We start from the raw sequence: 25,010 nt of genomic DNA, 5'->3' as shown, positions 1-25,010 counted from the left end.
GGGGGTAAATACATTGAGGTAAAAATAGGAGCAATAAAGAAGAAGGAAAACAAGAAATAGGTAAATCATACACAAAACAACACATCCCCACAGAAAAGATAGGAAAGAGTCGGTTATACAACACAGAACACTCGAACCGCGGTAGATGTTCGAGACCGTTCCGACCGCCGAGGAAATGGGGGCCTTAGTAGCAATAATAGTAGTAGAAGTAGAAGTAGTAATAGTACAAGGATTTTGGGGTGAACAGAAAAAAAAAAACGAAAAAGAAAGAACAGTTTCGTCCTGTTGGCGGATCGCTTCTCCACCGGCGATCCGGCGTGAGTTGTTGTGTCGGTGTGTACCTGTCCGGTGCCTCCTCGCTTCCTCCTATACTTGTATATTTATGTCTATTATCCCACCTAAACGTCACCACCGATACGGACGGGGGCGAGGTGTTCTGTATGTCGACCATCGGACCCGAGCTGCTGCTGTGCGCTCCGTTTGCCGTCACGGCACTGGTTTCGCTGGTGGTGCCACCGCTACCAACCGTTTGCGAGTGCGCTTGGTTCGCTTTTTGAACGTCTATAAGAATGTAGGGAACAGAAGAACGTGAGCGTAGTGTTGCATTCATTTCCTAGATGCAATCAGCGCCTGTATACTCACTGGCTGGATGGTAGGTGTTGACGATCCGTAACGAATCCATGTACTTGCGCAGCTGCTGCTCGACCTCGCTCTTGGTAATGCCGTCGATCACAAACACGTCCACCATGTCGTCCGTCAGCAGCTGACACGAATAGCCTATGTTTATTGCCGTTTCTGAGGGGAAACAACGTGCATTAGCAATGGTTAATGCTGTGTGAGTGTGATGGACAACAGCATGCGCGTACCTTGCTTGTCGCCCGTAAGTACCCAAATCTTAATGCCGGCCAGCTGTAGGTTCGCGATCGTCTGGGGCACACCGTCCTGTAGCTTATCCTCTATAGCCGTCACACCGACCAGCTGCATATCACATTCGATCTCTTCGTAGATTGCACCTAACTTATCCTCCCTACCGTCTAAAGATAAGGCAGCTTCTCTCTGTCGCACCAGCCAGGACTCGTAGAACTCCTTCGTGAGGCGCCGCTCGGCGAGCACCAGCGTGCGCAAACCTTCGCCGGCAAATTTCTGCCAAAAGAGAGAAAAAAATAACCAAGCGTCAATTTACAAGCAAGAATTGGCACCACGAGAATCAACTCACGTTTAAATGTTCCTGCGTGCGAGCCTTCAGGTCGTGCTGGTTCGGTCCTAGCCTATCGTATATCACACTATCGGCGCCCTTACAGTACAGGATGATGGAGTTGTTGCGACGCAACACGACCGACATTCGCTTTCTAACGTTATTAAAATCTAATATACTTAACAGTTCATATTCCTAGGGGATGAGCATACAGTAAGTAGACGTAAGATGTAAGTGAGCATTACTATATTCACTCCACTAATTCCTCTGTTAAACTTACCTCTGTTCGTCCCATGACCTCTATTGTTATACTGTTCGGTGCTCGTGATTTAAAAACAAATCCAAAATTACGCGCCGCCGACACGAGGGCTGCCTCGTCAGGACTTTGTGCTTGATAATCTAACCTGCAAGGTAGGAGGGAAGCGATCACACGGTGAGAGAATTGTTGCAATAGCCGGTCACATACACACACACCCACAAACTTACTTGCCATTTTTCTCCTCCGCCATCACGGTATGGCAGAGGGCTAGCAAACGAAAAAAGTTATGCGCGTGCTCCTCGTCCGCCCGCACGGCATCCAGCAGCCCCTGGTCGTACCACCGGAACTCGGGTTCGTACTCCGGATTGAAGGAAAAGTCTACCGACTCCATCACCTGCATTAATGGGTTTGGGGAGGGGAAAAGGGGGAGGCGGGGTGTGGTGTTGTTGACGTTTGTTTGTTATGATGTCCATCCCCCCAATGAATGGTTGGGAAGAGAAACGATGAGAAACGAACACACGTGGTTTGATGCAGGGAAGACAGATGTTTGAGACATTTCGGTGCACAGAGTGGTGGTGACACGAGTAGCATTAGTAGATGTGGGATGAGAAAGAATCGAAAGAATTGTAAAGGAAAAAGAAACTGTAAGCATAATTGTACCGAGCATATACGCGCTGCATACACGTTGCGCAAATTAACGGAACGCAACGGAAAGTGTGCGCAACAAACTGCAACTGATGAGCTTCTAGTAGTTCCGAATTTCAGTAAGGTATGTTTGTTTGTTTAATTTTGATTTATCACTTTTTATGTGAGATAACGTTTAAATTCTACTTTAAAACATGCGGTGCTGTACTTCGATAATAAAAACACTAAAGCAAACTCCTGATCAGATGTATTTAAAAGTTAAAAAGTGCAAGATAAGTAAAATAAAAGGACGAATAAAACTGTTTTTGAAGTTGAATGAAAAGGCTCATAACAAGAAGTAAACAAAAACAAGGCGCACTGTCTAAACAATGACATAACTCACCACACTATATGAAGAAACCTAAATTGAAAAATGAAATTGAAAAGTCGTTACAAACAATTGAAAACATTAACGAAACACGGTGGCGTAAATAACAGATTATTATAGAGATCATTAAACAGTGAAAACATATAATTTCGCAAAGCAATGCGCAAAATTGTAACGGCGTGTACGTTTAATCCTCTCTGCTCATCAAGAGTACTTTAGTGCAATTATTAGCGATACTAGTGATGAAACGTGAACGAAAATTGCATTATTTGCTATCTTTACGCTAATAAAAAATGCCCGAAATTGCTGCAAAACGCATCAAATTACTAAAAGCGCAAGCTTTTTTCATAATAATAATAATAATTAAGATGACATAATAAAGAAAACTGTCCGCAAACAAGCGTGAGTACGGTATTACAAACGAAATCATGCATACATGCAGTCCTTCTTGCGTATTGTTCCCACTTGGTGGTACGTCCGTAGTTGACTGCGCCGGGATATGGGTTTTTGGTTGTTGTGGTGGTGTTGGTGGTGTTGGTGGTATTGGTGTGGTGACTTGCTTAGTCGTAGTGGAGGATATGGACGTCTGCGTTTCTTGGCTATTACTGTGCTGACTGAATCTAACATGTAGTGAAGGTGGATGCTTTTTGTTTGGGGTCTGAACTGGCTGTTCGGTGGTGATCGTGGTGGTGGTGGTGGTGGTGGGCTGAGGTGTGCTGCGACCTGGCGGCTCTTCAGCGTTTAACAAAAGCGATGTGTTACTGTTGAATGTAGGCTACAAGCATATCAATCGCGCAGGAATTAGGGCAAAAAAACAGAAAAAGAGAAAGAGAGATAAAGAAAAAAAAAACATATAAGAGACACAACAAAACGCAGCAAAAACAGCAACATATAAATATTATGATAAAGAGAACAAGAAGATGCACGTTGTAAAATTAATAAATGGTTAAAAGATAGAAAAACAGAAAAACAAATTATATGCAACGAACAGTACGTAATGTATAGCAGAAACAGCAACAACAAAAGTATGGTAAAGTGCATAAGAATATGCACGAATTAAAATGAAACAATAAATGGTTAACAAATAAGATAAAAGAAAAGAATAATGAAACGTTCATATTAAGAACAGTACGTAATATAAGTTGAAAAGAGTAGAAAAAACGAACAATGGATAAAAATACGAGTGTAATGAGCAGGAGAAACACACATACCACGAAGAAAAAGGGGTAGAAGAAGAAAGAAAGAGTATAAGAAAGTTGTTGAAAACAGTTCTAAATTGTCACACGTTGTAAAAAACAAAATAACACGCACAAAAAGAGAGACAGCGTTCTGCTAAAACGTGTCTAAAACTACAGAAATATCACCAAACAGTTATTATACACACACACACACAAAGGACGACACGAAGAAAGTGAATGGGATAGGAATAGAAAAAAAAACGGTACAGTTGAAAATATTCATTGAAAGGACTGGAGGTACCGCTCGTTGGAGCTATCCCCCTATAATAGAAAGTGTTAGAAAATGGATTAAGGGCGCGCGCGAAGCATTTTGCGCTTGCTGTGGCAGCATTGAAACTACACTACATTAGTATTTAAAAAAAACGATGGATTGAAAGTCGGACACCGCTTAAATTCGGGACAAGGGTTGTTGAAATGGTGCTTGATGCTTCAACACAACCTTTCGCCGAAGCGAGCGACGACAAACGAGACATGACACGAGATGAAGAACGTTCCAATATGGAGTTACAGGGGAGTTGCGAAAAACGGCCGTGTGTACAACACTACTGCAAGCCATCAAATCGGTTCTACTTAGGTGGAGGAGCAGGAAGAAGGACGACAAAAACGTGTACACCACGCGCGGTGGTTCCGGCCCGGGACAGGCAAACGTACCTCCGACAGTTCGACTGTTTCGCCCGTACGCACATCAACCACATCGCCATAGGCACGGCCGGCAATGCTGCACTTGTTGAACGTCATAATGTTCTGCGTCAGGGTGCCCGTTTTGTCCGAGAAGATGTACTGTATCTGGCCCAGCTCCTCGTTCAGCGTGGTGGTGCGCGCTTTCGCGTGAGTTTTCGTCTTGTCGTAGTACATCTTTTCATCCCAGTTGATAAGGAAGGATTGCGCGAACCGGATCACCTGCAGCGAGAGAGAGAGAGAGAGAGAGAGAGAGAGAGAGAGAGAGAGAGAGAGAGAGAGAGAGAGAGAGAGAGAGAGAGAGAGAGAGAGAGAGAGAGAGAGAGCGAGTGTGAGAAGGTGAAGCGCGTTAGGTGTGCCATGTTGATGTGGATGGGCTTTCACGGCCAGCTCGTACCTCTACCGACACGTATAAAGATATTGGCACCACTGTGTTCAGTACGATTGCGTAGGAAAAAAAGACTAGACACCCGATACTGATTGCACCTTGCAGATAATCCTTCGGGATTATCCGTTCCCATGGCAGATAAATCTAGAAGGAAAGTAGTAAAGGAAAAAGCACTTTATTAGTGTGTTTCTTTATGAGAAAAAAGCGTTTTTTGGGAGCGAAAGCTTACTTGAAATTTGTATCCTACTAACGCCTCCCATATTGCGGATGCAATCGTGCAGAAACCGCATATCGATAAGAGAAAGAACACTATCTGCAAATAAGAAGAGCGGGAGAGAGTGAGAGAAGAAAAATATGATTAGTAAAACCATTTGTTCTAGGCAGGAGATTTCTGAATATTAAAATGACCGATTCACCGTTTCGTCTTTCTAGTGAGAAGGTAATAAACAGATCGTGCTGAATGAATGTAAGACATAGACGATCACTTCTATCTATGACCCATTAATCTACATGGATGCGATAATTATTTAAGAAGCCCATTAAAACCCATGGACCACGCAACAACTTCCGGGACAGATGTTCATTTCTATCAACAACAAATGCTTCACATTCATCGTTCGAAACGATGATACGCGAGATAAATATGCTTCATTGATTGCCAACGGCAGCCAAGTGGGAGGCAAATCAACGAACGACCTGATAGTTCGCGGAATGCTAATCGATTACCGTCATTCAGAGCTCAATCGCGCGTTCGACTGCTGACAAAAAGCAGTAAAAAGGCAACTACTACTGTGCCAAAGCACGACCGCCAGCAACAACAAGGCACATAAATATCTGCATTATTTATCGTTCAGAGCGTGAGTGGAGAGCTTCTAGGCGCGCGCGCGTCACTAGCAAAACACGGACCACCCACCGGAGATGCATCACGGGGTTTACGGGTGAGATCGTTTCTGGAGTCGACGGCAGATGCCATCTACTCGATGGGGAAGAATTTTTCCATTAGCCACGTCGTTGTTGTCGTCGTCGTGGTCGCAAACATGCACAGCCTCAACCATTCTCCCACCCATTCAACCGTTTCTTCGTTGTTTGTCTACTTACTCCTATGATTATAAAATTTAATAGCCTATCGATGGTCGTCCGTTTGAATTTGGTCTTGCCCGAGTTCTGCATCAGCTTCGTGTCCTTGCCGGCAAAGATGACGACACCGTAGCACCATTGCGTGTTGCGTATGATGCACCCGCGCAGCAGGATCTTGTCGTTGTCGAGCGGGTAGCGCTGGTTCTTCCACGTGAGCGTACCCTCGAACTTGTTCAGCAGATTGTTCGGCGGTTCGCACACGATCTCGCCGTTAAACTTCCACAGCAGATCCTCCTGCTGGCCCAGTGCGGCCGTCTCGGGCAGGCACTGCTTGATCTTGAGGTTCGTTTCCCCGTCCAGCTCGGCCGTCTCGATGAAGCACAGCCCGTTCGGTTCGCTCGACGACAGGAGCAGTATGTCCGCCGCCACGAACTGATCGTTGTCCATGCGGATAATGTCGCCGACCTGCACGCCGGACCACCGTTCGTCCACCAGCTTCCCGTGCCGGAGCGCTTTCGAGCGCCGATTGTTAACTTGCGAGTCGGACATGTGTCTTTGCTGTTTGGTGGGAAGGTAGGGTAAAGGGCACGGCACAGCGTTAGAGCGAGGGGTTTTGAGTGAGCGCGACATCCACAACATTACTTACGAAATCATCGTACGCATCCTTGATGGCAGTCAGCATGAGCACACCGATCAGTGGAATGGCGGTGGTGACGGGCGTCAGTGACGAGATCGCCGGTATCAGCTGGAGAATTAGTAGACACAGAAAGTAAAAGTTGGCAAGACGTTGGAACTGCTCCAGCAGGTTCAAAGGCAGAAATGTTAATATCGAATATTTGGACGTTTTGATGTAGTTGTTCTGCGAAAAAGAAAAACAGAATCAAAGAACCATGACAGAGTGTGTTTCATTCATGTTGGAATACTTGTTCTGAATGAGCGAGCTAAATAATTGCTGCGAATGTGTGAAATGAACCATAAAGAGCTTAAATAACGCATTTGGAAATTAACTCTTAAAGGCGAGTTTTAGCTGAGCGCCAGGGAATTGATGAGTTAAAGAGAATCCTTTCAAGAGTTGTATCTTAAAGAGTGATTTAACTTTCTGAGTCAGTGAGTAGCTCACTCAAAGATAGCTAAGGTGCGATTAATAGTATAACTCGCTAGGCTAGCTAGTAACTCAGTCATAGAGAACTTAGCTCAATTATGAATTATTTCACTTTTTTGAACGTTAACTCTCAATTTAACACGCCGACTATTAAGGCTATTAAACCTGTCATGAGTTAAATAACTCTTTAGAGAGTAAAACGTGATTTAGATTGTAGAATTAAATAATTGGATAGTTAAACATTTCACATTCGTCCCTGAAGTCTTGTTGTATGTATTAGCTCTCCACGACGACTAGTAACTCACACGCAGTGAGTTAAATGAGTTGAATAACTCTTTTGAGAGTTTTACCTCGATGAAACGATCCAACTCTCCCATGTCGATGAGTTCTTCTCATACGGTTCATTCGTGAGTTAAATAACTCTTTCGAGAGTTCAATCTCGATGATTCAGTTCTTCGCAATCACTAGCTACTCAGTAATAGTAGTTTTTTTCGTGAATCATAGAGAGTGAGCTCATCATTCTAACTCATTCACTCGGACTCAATTCTCGCTACTGAGTGCTTATTTCCATATTTAGTAACGGCAGCAAAACCGACCGCCTGTGGACAAAGTGGTACTTACAGCGTATTTGAATTGTGTATTGTATTCTCGATCGTTGGCTCGTATTCGTCGCTCATTTTCTATAAAAAAGATAAACACAGCATTAGAAACTAATTTACGAATGCCTGTACGTCATCGATTAAAGCAAAACTGGATGCGTGTATGAATACTATGAATTAAAACTAAATTAAACAATATAAATCACAGTTTTTTGTTTGTGAAGTTAGAACTTGTTATGCAGAAAGCTCGTACCATGATGAGTGCGATGCGATGAGTGACTAATGAGATGAATCACACAAACACAGCGCAGGCTTAAGTCGATATGATTGATGCGGGAAGCGAGTTAGAGTGAAAGGCAATGGAAGCGGGTTAGTGGTGCATTAATGGTGCATTCAACAAACGGAGTGCGGAGTTCATGAAAGGTAGTGCTGCCGTGCAAGCGCAAGCATGCTGGGTGGTGTTTGGGTGCCCCCGGTGAAGATGACCAGAATGCGCAAGATGAAGCCAGATGAGATGTGTCTGTCTGTGTGTGTGTGTGTGGGCATGCTCGATTTTACCCCCAAAAATCGACCGCAGTCGGCTGGCTCCGTTCGATATGTAAGATTGTCCCCGATCGAAGGATGACTTCGTTTCGCTTCGGTGGATCATCACCGGGACCGGTTTGCCGCCCGGCGGCTTGTTGGTGTTCCACATGCCCAGCCTCCCCAGCACCGACACGATCGAGGCCCGCAAACCGTGCTGCGGTGCGGCATGCTGATGATGGCCACCCGTCCCCGACCCACCACCACCGCCACCACCACCACCACCGAGACAGCCGGCCATCATACCGTCGTCGTCCGTGCCCCTGTCGTCCAGTGCGTCCAGGCCGCTGCTACCGTAACTCCCGTCATCGTCCGCCCCATCACCGTCGTCGTCGTCGTGGCGCAGTCGACCCCCGCCACCGCTGCGTCGTGAGCGTCGCCCCGTCGCGCCGAGACTTTCGCAACTTTCCAGCACCGGTGCATCGTCCAGCGTGTTGGAGCTGTCCTGCACGTGATAGTCGGCATCGATCGTGCCGCCCCGCCCGTACCCGCCATCGTCCCCGCCGCCATCGCCGTGCTGGTGCTCACCGGGGCTCGAGTAGAAGCTGACGTTCGGCTCGGAACGCTGCGGATGGAGCGGCCGGCTGCTCGCCGCCAGATTGTACAGGCTGCCGCAGCTCTGCGAGTTCGACTTGCGCCGCGTGCTGGTGCGATGGTGCCGGCGAAACCGTTTCCGCTTGGGCGGCGAGCCGGTTCGTGGCATCATCATGCTTCGATCGTCGCCCGACGCTTCGGTACCTGCTCTCGCGGTGGAGCTACTGCCGGCCAGGACGATCTCATGATGGTGCTGCTGCGGGTGCTGCTGCTGCTGCTGCTGCTGTCGACGGACGATCGTCGCGGTGGGCAGTCGGCGGCAGCCGCGAACCGTACGCGTACCGTACGGCCGACCGGCGAGATCCTGCTGGTCATCGTCGTCGTCGCTCGAGTCCTGTCGGATCTCGAGGATTTCCAGCTCGACCGAATCGGTGGTGGCGTGCGAGATAGGCATGCTCGCGTGGTCTCGATCACGGGCACGATCACTATAACCGCTGCTGCTGGTGGTGCTGCCGCTGCTGTACCGTGGACGGACGGCAACCGTCTACCATCGTACCACCGCGGGGTGCTGAATGAGCGTGTGGCGTGTGACGTCACCCTTCGGTCTTCGGTCACTAGTCTAGCAGACACTTTAGACTTTTCGCTGCGATTAATCACAGTCACGGTCCGGGCATATTGCCCCGCCTTTTAGTGCATCGTAATCGTTACAAACTTGGCGCTGGTGTGCTTTTGTAGTCTTCCCTTCACTTCTGCATCAAAGCAGCCATCGTATAGCAGCAACACGAGAACCAATTTTACACGTCAATTAAATCACTTGCCACCAGTGCCAGCTATTCGTCTATATTGCACTGACACACACATACGCGTCTGGAACGGGTGAGAGGGGAAGGACACACGCACACGCACACACACATATTCATAAGAAATGCAGAATCACTTTGATTATTACCCAATCAAAAACCCATCCATTCATCGATCTATTCAGCGCGTTCCAAAGGTTCGTCGCCTGCTTCGAGCGTGGGTCATCCCATCCTCCGGAGGGGTCGTCTCCGTGTCGCTAGAGGTCAAGCACACACAGCGCCACGGTCCACGAGGGCGGAGGCGAACCTTACTTTATTTCAACTGACACCCCCCCCCCCCCCCCTTCTGTTGCCCGCTGGCGCCAGTCATTGTTTAATTGGCTTAATTAAAGAGAAATCCGTAATGGGGCGTTGAAAATTGACAAATTGTCCCCGGGAGTGCCGGGAGCGCCGTCTGGCGTCAACGGTCTTGTCTGATGTCACGACGGCCGCCGGCAGGTGTCAAAAAGGGCAACCCGGGGGGCAGAGCACTTTCTTCCAACAATCAACCCCTCGCAATGGATTGATGTTTGGAAGTGGGATGGATGGATGTCGAAGAGCTTCCTTCTCCGTTTCCAAGGTAACGACGAACCCCCGGGATTGCAATCTCAGTTGTTTTTGCGAGGAGCAGCAAAGTTGATGGTGTTTTAGGGCATTGTTTCTCGGAACGGGTCGGCTATATTTGGAATGGTTGTTCCGCAGGCTTGCGCTCCACTTGTTTTGAACCAATATTGTCTATTGAAGCATTCCGAAGCATCTTTAAGTTCGTTCATGGCCGGGTACAATAACAACAACAACAACTACGGTCGTTTTCTTGGCGCAACGCCACTAGGAAGCGTTGCAATGTGTCAAACGCGCAACACTGCAGACTGTTTGCCCAACCACCCACACCCACCCGTACTGCAGCAGTACTTTGTTTGACCTTCTCCACTCCCCACTACCTCCTCTCTGCGAGAAGTGAGCAATAAAAAAGCCGCACACACAAAGCAGTTCGTATCGTTTTAGAGGGGAGGGGGGGGGGGGGGCGCATCACCCGGTTGGGGAGGGTTGGTTGGTGGGTCGTTAAAAAATGACTGTTTTGAAAATGATTTCACCAAAGCCCCGCGTTAGGGGAAGGGCAAAAGATAAACGTCCGATGCAATCACAGAACCCTACTCCTACCCCCCCCCCCCCCCCTACCTTCCCATCCAGTACAAGTGCAGTTTGAACGTTTGCGGCAGGAATGTTAACTTCCCACCCACAGCAATTGCCGATTAGAGAAGGGAGAAGGTCTGTGTACTAGTGATGGGTAAGGTTGGCAAAAATCCAGAGTCGACTCCGATCCGATTCCGAGCCGATTCCGGAAGGTAGGTACGTCCAGCATAATCCGGAGTTGTCCGGAGTCATTCGGAGTCTTTCGGAGTCATCCGAAGTCATTCGGAATCATCCGGAGTCATCTGGAATTGTCCGGAGTCATCTGCAGTCATCCGGAGTTTTTGGGAATTATCCAGAGTCGTCAAGAGTCGCCCAGAGTTTTCGGGAATCATCTAGAGTCGTCCGGAGTTATCCGGAGACATTCGGAGTCATCCGGAGTCATTCGAAGTTGTCCAGAGTCATTCGGAGTCGTCCGGGGTCATCCGGAGTCATTTGGAGTCATCCGGAGTCATCTGGAGTCATCCAGAATTATCTGGAATTGTCCGGAGTCATTCGGAGTGATCTGGAGTCATTCGGAGTCATTTGGAATCCTCCGAAGTCGTCAAGAGACGCCCAGAATCTTCGGGAATCATTCAGAGTCCTTCGAAGTCACTCAAAGTCGTTCGGGGTCGTTAACCGGAGTCATCCGTAGTCATCTAGAGTTAACCGGAGTCATCCGAAGTCGTCCGGTGTCATCTGAAGCCATCTGGAGTCATTCGGAGTCTTTCTGAGTCATTCAGAGTCATTCGAAGTCATTTGGAGTCATCTGGAGTCATCTGGAGTCATCCGGAGTTATCTGGAATTGTCCGGGGTCATCCGAAGTGATCTGGAATCAGCCGGAGTTATCTGGAATCGTCCGGAGTTGTCAAGAGTCGTCCAGAATCATCGGGAATCATCCAGAGTCGTTCGAAGTCCTCCAGAGTCGTTCGGAGTCGTTGACCGGAATCATCCGGAGACATTCGGAGTCATCCGGAGTCATCTAGAGTTGTCCGGAGTCATCCGAAGTCGTCCGCAGTCATCGGAAGCCATCCGGAATCATCCGAAGTCGTCTGGAGTCGTCTGGAGTCGTGCCGAATAACCCCGAGATGGCCGTTGCCAATGTTTTTGTAGTCATATCTTCTCCCCACCCGACTCCTGCGAGCTCCAGTCGACTCAAACCGCTATTCTTAGAAAGAAAGGTCTGTCTAAGAAGTGCACGCGCAAAGCGAAAGAGGAAAAAAAGGAAATGCATCTGGCCGATTCTGGCTCCTGCTGACTTCGGACGACTCCGGACGACTCCGACTCGGGGCGGAACTAGTAATTCCGATTTTAGCGGAGTCGGAATCGGACAAATAATAGCCAGAGTCGTCGGTAAACTCCAGACACCACATCACTAGTCTGTACTGGCACTCGTTAGAAGGGTTTTACGAAGAGGGAGGGGTTGGAAAATTCAACGCAAGCAAATAAGGGTGTAGTAGGAGGAGTGTCAGTGGTAAAGAGTGCGTGTCATTTTCATGCCGAGCGGGTCGGTAGGGTGTAATGGGTACACCGCCTATCCCACGCCCCATCCTCTCTACCAGCGCACGAAGGGAAAGCTCTTTTTGCTGCACGAAGCACACCCCTCCCTCCACCAGAGAGGTCATCGTGAGGTTATGCCGACAAGAAGGAGAGTTAATGATAATAAGCCGCTCAGCCGGTCGTTCTGTGGGACAGAACAGAGGGTCGCGGTAAGGTTAAGTGGTGCACACCGGTTAAACCCTCCACTCGATACTTGTATTGAACAGTGGCTACAACACAGAGTATGTGCAATGGGGATTGCACAGTGTACATGAAATGGCAATCGCTCGAGCACTTAGAAGCCATGCGGTGAAAACATTTTTACATCCCTGTAACTGACACACAGCTTCCATGCCGGGCGTTGCTGACAAGTGGGTCAACTCACGACCCACACACCCACAGCCACATCCGCCCAAGAGGAAGGCTACATCCTGTCCGGAGCAGCAGGGAGGCGGCGGTTTAATTGCCGGAAACGGGTTGATTGCGTTACGCCAGCACATCCTTGCAGCACAGAAGGAGCGCGTCTACGCTGGTTCGTCTGCCTCCTTGGAGTGTGTGTGTGTGTGTGTGACCACATGCCGATCGATTTAATAACACACACAAACAGGGAGGGAGGACAAGGTGGTTGGTGTGCTGTGAGCCAACAACATCAACACTTACGGTCCGCTTGGCCCGTGCCGTGCAGTTAGAGGCACTGCCGCAACGAACGCGTTTGGTCACAAAAAGCTCACCACAGCCGAGCCCGATTACTGAGTGTTTCAATGCTTTGGGGCTTACGCTAAAAGAAGAACTAGAAGATGGCTTAAGGATTAATTGAAACCTTTCACCGAAGCACACCCCGCATGGTCTACTACTGCACTGGCCGAAGGAGGCTCCCTGGTTTGGATTTATGAGCAAATGTATCTGCTCTACCATTTCTTCTTCCTCTTTTTCTCTCTCTCTCTCTCACACACACATACACAAATGAAACGCTGAGAGGATAAGGGGAGAAGATGCAAAAAAAAAACAGGAAAAGAAAGGACCATCATGGATGCCTCCCACCCTCCACCAAACACTTCTTATTTTACTGCTTAAGGTGCAGCTACTCTGCTGCACACATCTTTTCCCGTCGATGACTCACATGGCAAATCTGGCTGGAGCCCCACACGCACACAAACACACGCACACACCGAGATTTATGGTTGGTTGTATCGCGTCCTTCGCGGATTTTCCAACCGGATGTAACCAAACACCTTCCCCCACCCTTCTCTCTCTCTTCCTTCACGTGTCACAGATAAAGTGGTGCGGAACATGCGGAAGGACACACACACAACGGAGACGGACGGACACAGGCGGTACTTGCACGGGCGCGCACACTTTTCACACGCCGACGACCCTGACGACTTCCTTCCTTTTCGACACAAAACACACACGCACGCATCTGTCACACACGCGACAGACACACTCACACACACACTGCAGGGGGCCACACTCCACGGTGGGTGGAGGAGGCGCCAGGAGACCGACCGACCGACCGACCGACCCAGGGCGTACTTAGATTGTGTATTGGAAAAGTACCACACACCGTCGCCGTCGCTAGGGAAAAAGGTGTCGTCGATGTCTGAAGGGGGAAGGAGGGGGGGGGGGGTGATGCCGTTGGAGACCCGGTGTGTAGAGGGGAAGAAGGGGCGCTAGCTTTCGATCGATTTTCTTCCTCCAAATGACAGGGTGGGAAGAAAAAGACAGGGCGGCGGCATAGGGGAAGAGTTGGGGATTAATGCTTTCTTTGCGCCTTCGTGCTAATATCTTCGTGTTCGCGCTGGAGACACCTTGTGTTGGGTGGAGTTGGAGAACGATCAAAACCAGCAACAAAAAAGAACCTCCAAAAATCGTCACATTTTCACCATCGCACCGCAGCCTGTGGTGTGTAGTAACTTTTACTTCTGTATTCACACATGGAGACACACAACTACACACACATACACACACACGCTCCACAGACGCACGCACGAACGCACGAGCGTATTGTGCAACGCCGATCTAATCAAGGCGCTTTTTTTCGTTGTTGTTGTTACTTCTGCTCTTCAACTTTCGTTACCGCGGTTTCACTTCCCCCCTCCCCTTCTCCCCCAGCACAAAAAAGTGTGTGCAGCAGCACGGACCCCTCCCATCCCCCATCTAACGGTTGTGTGGTTGCGGTACGGTACGCACTTTTACGGGCCAGTGCGCCTCTGGAGGTTCACGTGCTTTTTTTTTCCTTTCCCCGCTGGCACAACAACACACACTGAGCACATTCCCGTTCTTTTCCGCGTATCGATTCAAACGACGGCGACGCCGTTCACCCGAGCTTTCCACGCGCGCGTGTGCTTTACCCCCCTGGGGCAGTGGTGGGTCCGTTCGCTTGGCAAGTGAAAATGGAACTGGTGTGCGCGACCGCGACTTTGGATGTTTGGAGCGGTGGAAAAACACTCACAACTGTGGCTTTTTTTTCCAGCCGACTTGACGCAGTGCTGCTCGTGGTGGAAAACTCTAGCAGGGGGGGTTCGTAAACCATAACACACACACGAAGCGCTCGAAAAGAAGAAGCGAGACAGGTTGTACGAATATTAGTATGCGGCGCGTTTAGTGCAAAACGAGCGACAGAGAAGGAGAGCAGCGGAGAGAGAGAGAGCGTGCGCGCACGATAGAGAGACACTTCGATGCCGACACTATCGGCAACGGCACGAAAGAAAGAAAGAAAGAGAGCAACCAAAAACCCCACGACGGTGAGCGAGAAAGCGTGGAAAATTGTTTTTCGCCGTTTTCGTTGCGCCCGCTGCTACGCTGGTAGTGGTGCAAAGTGTGACGTTTGGCTGACGTTTAGTTGACAGTTTCGAAACCAGTGGCCAGTGTTGCCAGCAAAGCTTCTCTTGCTTGTCACTATTCTGTGCTGGGGGGGAATGATGAACGTTCGGTTTTCCACCCCCCTCCCCTCCTCCCTTCGAGACATCGAGTTTGGGGGATGGTTGGTTGTTTGGGGGGTACGACCAAAACATAAACACGACCGACTCGTGGCTGATGTGCGCGTGTTTTCGTGAAAGTGAAACCCACAACCACCGCGGCCGCACTGCGCATGGCATGCACTTTCTGTGGAGGGTTGAAAGAGGAGGAGAGTGGGGGAGGGAAGGGAGTTTTCATGTGGCGCCTTTTTTGTTGCGCTACCACACATGGGAAAGGTGGGCCTACTATTGCAATCACGATTATTGCACTGTTACCAATACACACGCGTGATGCATAATGGTAGCGATGCGCGTCCATTGGGTGCAAGTGCACCGAACAATGCAGCGAGTAAAGCGTGCGACAGCGAATGAATAATGTCCAAATGTATGCAAACACAACATTTATGTCTTAATGCAGAGTGAGTGCGAATTGTTTCGTATTGTTTGTTAGTTGCAAGCATTCTCTACGTGATCTTGTCGCCGGTCCGGAAGCGAGCGGCATCATGAGTAAGCGTTTGAAAAGCGAAAAAGCGTACAATTAGTAACGGAGATGGGCCTTTCAGGCGTCGAAACGTGACTTTTGGAAGAACTGCAGCTAAACTAAGCTATGGCGGGAGGGAGCGATGAGTGATGGGGTTCATTGATAATGATGAACGCGAGTGCAGGTCATTGCGGTTACTTACGCAGTCGAGCCTTTTCCTGCTGCTGCTGCTGCTGTACTTTACTCGTCTCGCCCATGTTGACGCGCGTTGAGCTTACTTATTATATTATGGTATAAAAAAACAACAACTGTGCACACTAACACTACACTTATTGTTGGACGGCGTTGCTTCGGCGCTGCGTAACTTTCTTTGGCCCCAAAAAGGTTGATGAATTGCACTTGGTGGTGGTACGATAATGGCGCATGTACTTCTTTTCACGTTAAACGATATTTGGCCGTTACTTATGTTCGAACTGGCAGCATCTTGGCAACACCAAAGGCACACACACACACACATACGGACGGGGGCAAATTACTCAGTCACTCACTCAGGGTCACACACACGGTTTGCCCCACAAAACGGGCGGCAATACACTTTTTGGCAAGGGATGCAGCAGCGCCTTTTTTCCGCTTCATTTTAGCCGGCTAAAGAACGGGTTTAAACTGTACCACCCTGACACACGCGCGACTAAAATCCACTCAGCATAGGAACTCGATGGTCGATGATCTTAAGTAGCACTTTTATGGTAACTTATAGACACACACACATACACTAGAAAATGGACGATTTCTTACAGCACACTACTCACTCGGTGTGGCACTAGTAGCTCTTGCTTTCTTGCTTTGCGCGCCTGCAGTTTCTGTACGGGACGGAGTTGCTGCTGGCGATAGCCATACTTGTTCACTTAGCACTGAACACCACGCGTTCTGCGCGCGCCCTATACGCCGCCACACACGACTGGATGCGCACGACAGCCGCGATCCTGATGCCGGGGTCGCGATTTTATCGGTGGCACCCAAAGCCAATGCTCGAACGGTGGCACGGAGCGCGGCACGGGACACCACCCGTCCATCAGAAGCGTCACGTGCGGAATGCGGCGTTGGTGAGGCCTGCGAACGAAACCCGAAAACAGAACAGAGGGTAAGAAGTGATGAACACTTTAATTATTGCTTCTGGGCGGAGGAGCGCAGGACAGGGGGATTGTACTTTCCCGGGACGTGCCCGGTTCTTGGTGAGAAACTTAACACACTGACAAACTTGCACTACGGAGGGGGCCCGATTCTACCGGCCAGCTTCTTGGTCTGCCGGTTCTGTGGTTCCGTTTTCCGCGGTGGCGGCAGCTATCGCAGTCCAAAATATTCTCACATACCTTACAACTGGACACACACACACATTAGGCGCCTCTTCTGGCTCTCTAAATGGTGGGGTAGGGGGGGCCGCATGTAAAATGGAGCTAGGTGGACTGTCTTTCAAACCAGGGAAGGGAAGATAAGTGGATGAATTATAGAGGACACGTTCGTTCTATCGCGGCACGAGAACATAGAAGCGGTACTGCGGGATACCAAAACGAAAGTGAGTGGTGTGGCTACTGGTTCCGCGTGGGAAGAAGGTCGTCTGGCAGATCGGACCAGCCGCGTAAAACGCCTGCCTACCCCCGGCCGGCGACCCGAGGAGAAAGTGATTCCGATGAATTATTAGTAACTTTATTTCTATTTGTACTTGATACAGAGGGTAAGTGGACAGCCTTGAAGTGGCTGTGAAAGGGAGCACATGTTTTCGGGCGTTTGTTTTTTTTTTTGCTTCTTCAAGCCCACTGGTGGCAAGCGGCCACTAAAAAGTCGAGAAGGTTGAAACGTCCTTCTGCTGGATAATACAAAGTGTGGAGCCGATACAAATGTTCTAATTCAGAGGTCATTTTCATCGCCTTTGGGACCGTTTTTACTGAGGATTTCTCACACAGCTGGGAAAGCTGGAAAGAATCGAATTAAAACAAGCAGAAGGAATCCTCTCGCTGTTAGTGACTAAACGCGAGGATTTGTATCGAAACTATTCCTCCTTGCTGATAAGACTTATGACAACACACCGACAGCAGCCACCATGAGCTCATCTATTAGTGTGTACAGACCGTTTACATCCGCGCCCATTGCTTATCGCCACCATCCATCCGTCGCTTTATCAGCGAATTTGTAACCAATTAGATGTTGCAAGCATTTAGCGTTGCGAAGCAGCAAAGCTTCTGTTTCGGTAGGTAATGAAGATTCCGTGGACCAGGGGGAAATCACCCACGTGATAACAATGGTCTACGCGTTTGAACCGGGGGGGTTCCCGGGTTCGCGCGTTAGATAGCGAAACCGCACGGAGAGAAGTGGGTTTAATCAAAAGCACTAATACATAATGTATTGCACCATTGTGGAGCGATAAGCTAGACACAATACTAATCGGTTATGAAAATAGCTTCGGCATCGATCGACACGCCAACACCAGCGGCGGCAAGGACAGTGCATGGTATTTGCGATATTTCCGGTACCTATCTACTACGTTTTAATCCGTCTTCGTCGCTTTACAGGGTTTTACAACCAGGCCCCCTGTATCTTGCTCGCGAGATTTTCGATTTGCAAAGCAATATCATTCTATTCTACCACCAATGGTCCTTCACATCCAGGTGATGTGGAGCTGTAGCATACTTCAAAAACAAGTTTTTATACTTTTTAACGCATTTTGGTGACAAAATTTCATACAGAAAATCAATGGCTAGGGATTAATGTTTACCGCGATGAGTCATTCGATCCCGAGTCGGTCCCGTGGTACAGTCGTCAACTCGTACGACTTAACAACATGCTCTTCGTAGGTTCAAGCCTCATTTGGATCGCCAGCCCGTTGCAAGAACTAACCATCATACGGTTACGTGGTACCTGAATAAGTCTAGAAAGTCTGTACAGGCAGGCATATCGGTGTAGGACATTACGCCAAATAGAAGAAGAAGTCGTTTTATGCACACATCGTGTTATGTATTGAAATATGACCAGTTTCAAACTATCATCCCTATTAGAGTTTGACATTTGACCCAAGCTGTGTATATTCATACAGTGCGTAACATAACTATACAAACACCTATTTTACTTCGAAATTGTTTGTTTACATTTCGTTCGGCATGGATTTCACAGATCGCACTGTGGTAAAAGAAACGTAAACAAATTTGGAGTGAATTTTCAAATGCTAATTATTTAGTGAATAAATCGAATTGAATACGAGTTGAACGAGGTCAAACAATACATCATTATTAAGCTTAAGTCCACTCCTTTTCGTTTTTGTGCGTGAAATGTGAAAACACGAGAGTCGAATAATGTAGAATCTCATAGCCAAAGTTAAACTTGGAAGGGTTAATATTAACATTGGGCCAGCCCAAATGCTTCCCTGGTGTCAACATAAGTTTCGTGAGTGACAAAATATGCAGCACACATTGCAAAATGAGTTGATCAACCCTGCATGATCAGTTGTCATAGAATGTGAATAAGCCCATATTGCAGACGAAAAGAAGGTTAGACAGGAAAGATATGAAGGAGTTTTCATCGCAATAAGAATTGTTAAACACTTGAATAAGAACCTTCTCCGATAAAGAGAAGGGGATAGGTACCGCAATTGGAAACAATATTTTATAATGTGCCGCAAACACAAGCACGATCTATCCACTTGAAGGAGAGTAGAAGGAACTCCGTCACCACCGGAAGAACATATTATATGTGACGAAGTGAGGCGGTTTATGTAATAAATTGCGTTGGCATTGTAATTGTAGTGTGGTCATTTGATAACGATCGTTATTGCATTACTTCTTGATCGTATTGGCGTACGTAACGCTTGGAGGGATACAACACGATGCACTCAACATGAAGTTAATCCATCGCAATCTCAAGCACACACTGCATCCGAACCGGATAGGACCGAAAAATGACTCACATCAAACGGGTCTGAAGGTAACACCAAAGCAGGGTGACTCCCTATCTTATCAATATCGATTATATCTGCCCATAGATCGTTGTTGCTGCTTCGCCTTCCAACAGGGTACGGCATATTAAAGCATGAGCGTTATCACGCTTTTAAACCATTCGCGCCCACATTAGGCAGCAGTACGGACCAAAGTGTTAAGTGTGTGTTTTGTGACAGGTAACACCTTCCGCCCAGCAGTGGACAGCAAAGCGTGTAGAAAGTAAAACAAAAATGAAACAGTTGAAAATCAGCAGCTTTTTGGCGGCGTGCCTGTTCTTTGGCGCTCTATTCGCACAATCTGGTAGGTGACACAGGCGTCTATGTGGGATGTAAACCTATGATCGCCTGTAAGTGATGCGTTGCTAACACACTCTCCCCTACTTTGCCTTGCGTGTATGTAGTGTCCGCCCTTCGATGCTACCAATGTGCCAGCCCTTCGAGCTGGAGCGACTGCCAGGCCGGTGCACAGTCGGTGGAATGTACCAGCGCCAGCCAGATGTCCATCATGGGTCACAGCCTGTTCCTGCCGGCCGAGTCACGCCAGCAGCTGGAGCCGGCCTGCGTTTCGGTGTACGCCAAGGGTACGGTCGGTGGCGCGACCGGCTATGCCTACGTGCGGGACTGTCTGTTCAACGATAAGTCCATGTGTAGCTTAATACAGAGCGCACTGCCGTCGGAAATCCGTATCGTCGATTGTGATCTTTGCACCACGGAACTGTGCAATGGGGCGAGCAGCATCACGGCGGTGACGCTGTCGAGTGTCGTGATGGTGGCCATCGCGTTGGTGCTATGGCAGTGAGCTTAACATAATACACCGCCCGGAGAGGTGAAGAAGGCTACAAGCGAGTGAATAAAATCGTTGCTATTAATTTATTGTAAAGGAATGTGGCGTCGTTGTGATGTTCATTTCTTCACCGCAAATGACTTCAAACGGGGTAATGTCTTATCGATTCCATATGTGTCCATATGCACTATATCGTGCACGTTGGAGGACGGACTGGTGATAGCTGGTGGTAAACATGTATAGCATGTTGCGATAGATATGGTGGAGCTTTTGTCCTTCTCCGATAGTATTTTTGGACGTTGAAAAAGATAAAAATAGTTCAAGTTAATAGTTCAAAACACGTAAAAACGCGCTCGTTTGATTGAGGCCTAAGGAATCTGACGTTTCTTCTTTTCTTCCACCGTTGGTTCGATCACACCGTGGAAGTTGATTTCAATGAGTTTCTATGCACACAGTCAACCAAATCAACATCATCAACCAGCATTATTATCATCCTTCATCGATTGGAATGAATAATGGAGCGGGTCGATTAGATAAGCTCACTTTAAACCGAAACCTAAATCACTGAAGGGTGGACTAAGTACTGTATTAATATTGATTACGCTAAACTGTATGTGCCATTTCTAAGTGGAAACCGGAAAACCCAATAAGCAATTCCGCTGCAAACTGCAATTACGCTGTTATACCGTGCGACGAGGTAACTGTGTTCGCATTCTTTTCGTGCTACAGCAATCTATGCGGCACAGCTTACCGATTTCTTAAGCAAACAAATCAATCGCTTTCTATTGGACATTTGGACGACTCAAACACGGGTGAAGGTCTTTAGAAGCATCAACGTCATCAACCTCAGTTTTTGCTTGTATTAATAGCAACGCAGCCAAGTATTGTAGGAACGTTCCCTTTCAATGGGCAAAAATTTGCAACCAAGTAGAACATTAGGACACCACGTCCGACGGGACTCTCTTCGAGGGTAATCTTGGAAGAGACTGCAGAACTCGCCCCCTAATTACCATCACTAGAGTAATGATGGCCAATTTCGTTCTTTGCCTATCCATTAGAAAGCAGCTCGTACTTCCTTAATGCTTTATGCATCCATCACGTCATCAGTCTAATGTTTCCACAGTTGTTGGTTGCAAATGTTACACCGGAAGCCTCAGCAGAATTAGCCGGTAGTACAGTGGTTCTTTCGCAAGCTCAATGTTAATTACATTTTAACAATATCAGTTGCAACTCGAATCCGTTGTTATTTGTTGCCTTAGCCTACACTCTACACATAGTTCACAATGGGAAGTATTACGGTTCTGGCATTTTTTTCTGTATATGGAGTTCAACATTTCCCAGCTGAAAGTATGTCAACTATCCTTACAAAACTATGCAGACATATTAGCGTCTCTAGCATGATTTAACCAATGCACATTAAAACATTTTGTACAACGATGTTTCAGAACAGAATAAAAGTATTTTCATTATTGCTGTAGTTAACAACGCTTGTTAAAAACTGTTAATAGGGTTTAGCGAACTGTCAGAAGTTGAACGATGATTTACGGTAAATGATCGGTAATAAAAAGATGAAAATCTCGGTATTACGGTTAATAGTGATAAAATACACAAAGGTTAATATATAACACATAGTAAAGTAAAAGTAAATGTTGACACACCCCAGGGCCAACCTAAAGGATTTAGACTGTTAACTTTGTTTGAGTTAGAACACCCGTTTTTAACAACGAAAAAAACTGATTCTGGAATGCTTGATCCTCGGTAAACAACAAATTTAACGAAGTTTACAGTATGCAATGCTGGGATGGATAGAGAAACCCTGTATGTCGGTGTCATTTTCATGTCGCTCCGCAACCGAGGAGAGCTTTTTTGGGGTCATTCATGATTGGCGTCATATTTTGTGTGCGTGTGTGTGTTTGTGTCTGTGTACACAGTGCACACAAACGGATCACCATCACCATCACCTTGAGCGGAGTTAATCTTCCCCGTGACCTCCAGATTTTTTCTGCCTGTTTTTTTTTGCTTTACCCTTATGTGATGTAAGCTTGAAACATTACAATGTTCCTAATCCTCGCCCGTGTGTACACTAATGGCAGGCAGGAAAGGTACAACGAAACGGAACCAATTTCCGTCCCACATTTCGTCCCACCAAACGGAAGCGGTCAGCGGTTCGTCAGGCAAAGGAAGGGGAAAGGGGGGGATGAAACCAAGTGCCGGACTTTGTATTTACATGTGTCACTGTTTGGGGATCGTAAACCTTGAGGCGGAGAAGTTTGCCACATTGTCTGATGGCGGGATACTTCAAGAAGGTGGCTACAGTACCATCCCTCTCCCATGGTCGGATGCCTCTGCTGTGGCGTAACTCATCATCGCGAACTGCATACTCGCACACTGCCCCCCCTTCTTCCGCTCTCCTGTTTTTTGTTTCGGTGGCAATAAACAAACCAAAACAGCAGCAAAGAAAAAAAGGCCACGTCCCGTGTCTCGTTATTGATGATGAGTCATTAAATTTTTATGGACCAGTTTCACGTGTCAACCGGCAACCGACACACGTACGAGTGCACACACAGCAAAGACTCATTCGTGGATCGAGAGTGAACGTGTTGTGTCACACTGCTCATCCTTTTTTCACCGTCCAGTTAGCGTGGGAACTGCATGAATGTTTTAGCCCTGCAGATTAGGTGTAAATCATTAGCAATCCTGTCTGTCAGGGTGTGACGGAAACGGGGGCCAGCAGGTAGAATGTTGGAGGGCATATATGAATCATCTTTACCGGCACCGGTGGTGGGCAAACTAGATTATGATGGTTCGTGATGGTACCGTTTTACAGACACAAATTTGTAAAGAAAAAGAGAAAGAGAGACAGAGAGAGCGAGAGTGACGATTTGCATGAGGTGCAGAAATATTGCAATAAAAACTGAGAAACATAAGCACGAAAACTGGACGCCCGGTCAGCACACACGCGTGCCCAATTCCATTAGGTGCGATTAATTTCGTGCTCACGTTTTGTGATTAATTTCTTAAAACAGGGTAAGCATAATTCCACGAAAACTTCACGCATGTGTCATTAGAAACTCCACAATAACTCAAAAAACCCCTCGAAACTCTAATAGGCTCATTACTATTGGGGGGCAGGTGAATTTTGCTTCAGAACACACACACGCACACACTCACCCGGAAAAGCGGAACACTCACACGGCCGCACTTTCTTCTGGACATCAATCATTGGCGATAAATTGTCGCAACAACCGCGTGTGTTTACCTATCGATCGGTGGCTGGCGGTGATGTACAGCACAGCAACAACAGGTTGGTTGCGTGTCGGGGACAACAAGGGGGGAGGAAGCCATACTGATGGTACACACACCATGCCTCCAAACGAGCCGCGTTACCCAGACCTTGGCACTAGATTCCCGATGGCCCCGACAATACTCCATGACCGTACGTGTCCAACGGTGGCGGTAGAGCACTGCTGAGCACTTCGATGTGTAGTAGCTGGGTCGTATGACCCAGCCGTATGACGACCCTTCGCGACGACCACACGAGGTTGCAGCACACCAAAAGCACACATAGACAGTACAGAGCACCGATTGAGAGATTGAAAAAGGACGGCCCCGCTTGGAAAAATGGAATCGATTTCTTATCCATTTCCTTTCATCGGGGAAAGGGTGAGCGAGCGCAACATACAAATGACGCTTTTCCGAGTGTGTGACCTACTTTGCAAAGGACCCATCGATGGTTGGTGGTGGTGACCGACAAGTGGGAGAGTGAAAACCAATTGCAATGGTTGCCCGGTAAAATCGATGGGCAGGAAATTATCAGAATCAGAAACGCCACGCGGTCGGTAGCAGGCGCTGCTGCTGGCTGATGGGAACTGGGAAATGTGCTATCAGGAATGTTTGATTAGCAGCTTTCCGGTGTCCCAGTGTGTATGCAGGGGTGTGTCTAACCGGTGAAAGTGTTTCAAATTATTGGCTCCCGCTCCCGCCGTTCGACCATGGGGCCATTTTGAACCGATTATAATTGCCTAGTAAAACCCACTGCATATGAGCAAGCAGTCCAGGTTATCTTTTGGTTGGGTATGCGGGTCTTTAATTTTTGGTGCAGACCACGGTGTCTAGGTGTGTCATAAAAGCGGTATACACTACACAAGGCATTATTCCCCACATGAACTGCCTTCCAACACAGTCAGCGATAAGACAATGTATGCGCTGTAAAGTAGGTTAACGGCAGGCAACATCATGTCGCTAAAAGGCATAAAAATAAGCGACAGAGATAGTGACACTTCCCAGCAGGCCTACTATGGCCCACATTACCTTCGGCGAGTTTGTACATTTGCAAACTTTTCATCCAATGCCGACACAATGCAGCAATCGGAATAGAGTAATGCGGTACGCGGGTACTCTCTATTAAGTCATCGAAGAGAAGGTTACTTTCTGGCAGAGTTGTTCGGATCATCTTGGCATGTGAGCTACCGAAGTTGATTCGTAAAAAATTGGATGAATCTCACTTATTTGTACGATTCCAACATATTTTTTAACGAAATTATTTGGAAACCCTGTTTTGCGAGCTCCCAAAAGCAGGTGCTCCTGGGTT

The 25,010-nt window shown here is 47.8% G+C and overlaps 2 protein-coding genes across 12 annotated transcripts in view; one reads left to right on the top strand and one right to left on the bottom strand.

The window, feature by feature from the left end:
* Positions 1-25,010, bottom strand: part of LOC1273317 (phospholipid-transporting ATPase ID) — a 37,505-nt gene that overhangs the window by 5,734 nt on the left and 6,761 nt on the right. For 2 of the 11 annotated variants that reach the window (XM_061647864.1, XM_061647865.1), the window contains exons 2-15: positions 15,853-16,760; positions 7,571-7,629; positions 6,494-6,706; positions 5,869-6,405; positions 5,000-5,083; positions 4,780-4,914; positions 4,356-4,604; positions 2,903-3,241; positions 1,682-1,848; positions 1,476-1,599; positions 1,217-1,390; positions 867-1,143; positions 643-795; positions 342-561 (exon numbers count right to left, since the gene is read on the bottom strand). In XM_061647864.1, coding sequence (XP_061503848.1) covers positions 342-561; positions 643-795; positions 867-1,143; positions 1,217-1,390; positions 1,476-1,599; positions 1,682-1,848; positions 2,903-3,241; positions 4,356-4,604; positions 4,780-4,914; positions 5,000-5,083; positions 5,869-6,405; positions 6,494-6,706; positions 7,571-7,629; positions 15,853-15,907 — 2,786 coding nt within the window. In that variant the 5' untranslated portion in view covers positions 15,908-16,760. Of the gene's footprint in view, positions 1-341; positions 562-642; positions 796-866; positions 1,144-1,216; positions 1,391-1,475; positions 1,600-1,681; positions 1,849-2,481; positions 2,500-2,902; positions 3,242-4,355; positions 4,605-4,779; positions 4,915-4,999; positions 5,084-5,868; positions 6,406-6,493; positions 6,707-7,570; positions 7,630-8,106; positions 9,532-13,332; positions 13,678-14,402; positions 14,636-15,852; positions 16,761-25,010 lie in introns of those variants that run through there. The other 9 variants (XM_061647859.1, XM_061647860.1, XM_061647856.1 and 6 more) reach the window with 8 other exon arrangements.
* Positions 19,049-20,519, top strand: LOC1273319 (uncharacterized). Its single transcript, XM_312285.4, has 2 exons — positions 19,049-19,936; positions 20,037-20,519. The coding sequence occupies exons 1-2, from the start codon at positions 19,867-19,869 to the stop codon at positions 20,432-20,434; spliced, it is 468 nt and encodes a 155-aa protein (XP_312285.2). The 5' UTR covers positions 19,049-19,866; the 3' UTR covers positions 20,435-20,519.

Source organism: Anopheles gambiae, chromosome 2 (assembly GCF_943734735.2).
Source record: "Anopheles gambiae chromosome 2, idAnoGambNW_F1_1, whole genome shotgun sequence".
NCBI lineage: Eukaryota > Metazoa > Arthropoda > Insecta > Diptera > Culicidae > Anopheles > Anopheles gambiae.
Note: the sequence above shows the minus strand (reverse complement) of the source record. Positions and strands in the feature narration are given on the sequence as shown.

Coding starts and splice junctions, on each gene's coding strand:
- LOC1273319 (XM_312285.4), top strand. CDS start 19,867: ATGAAACAGTTGAAAATCAGCAGCTTTTTGGCGGCGTGCCTGTTCTTT. Junction 19,937..20,036: donor CGCTCTATTCGCACAATCTG/GTAGGTGACACA, acceptor GCGTGTATGTAG/TGTCCGCCCTTCGATGCTAC.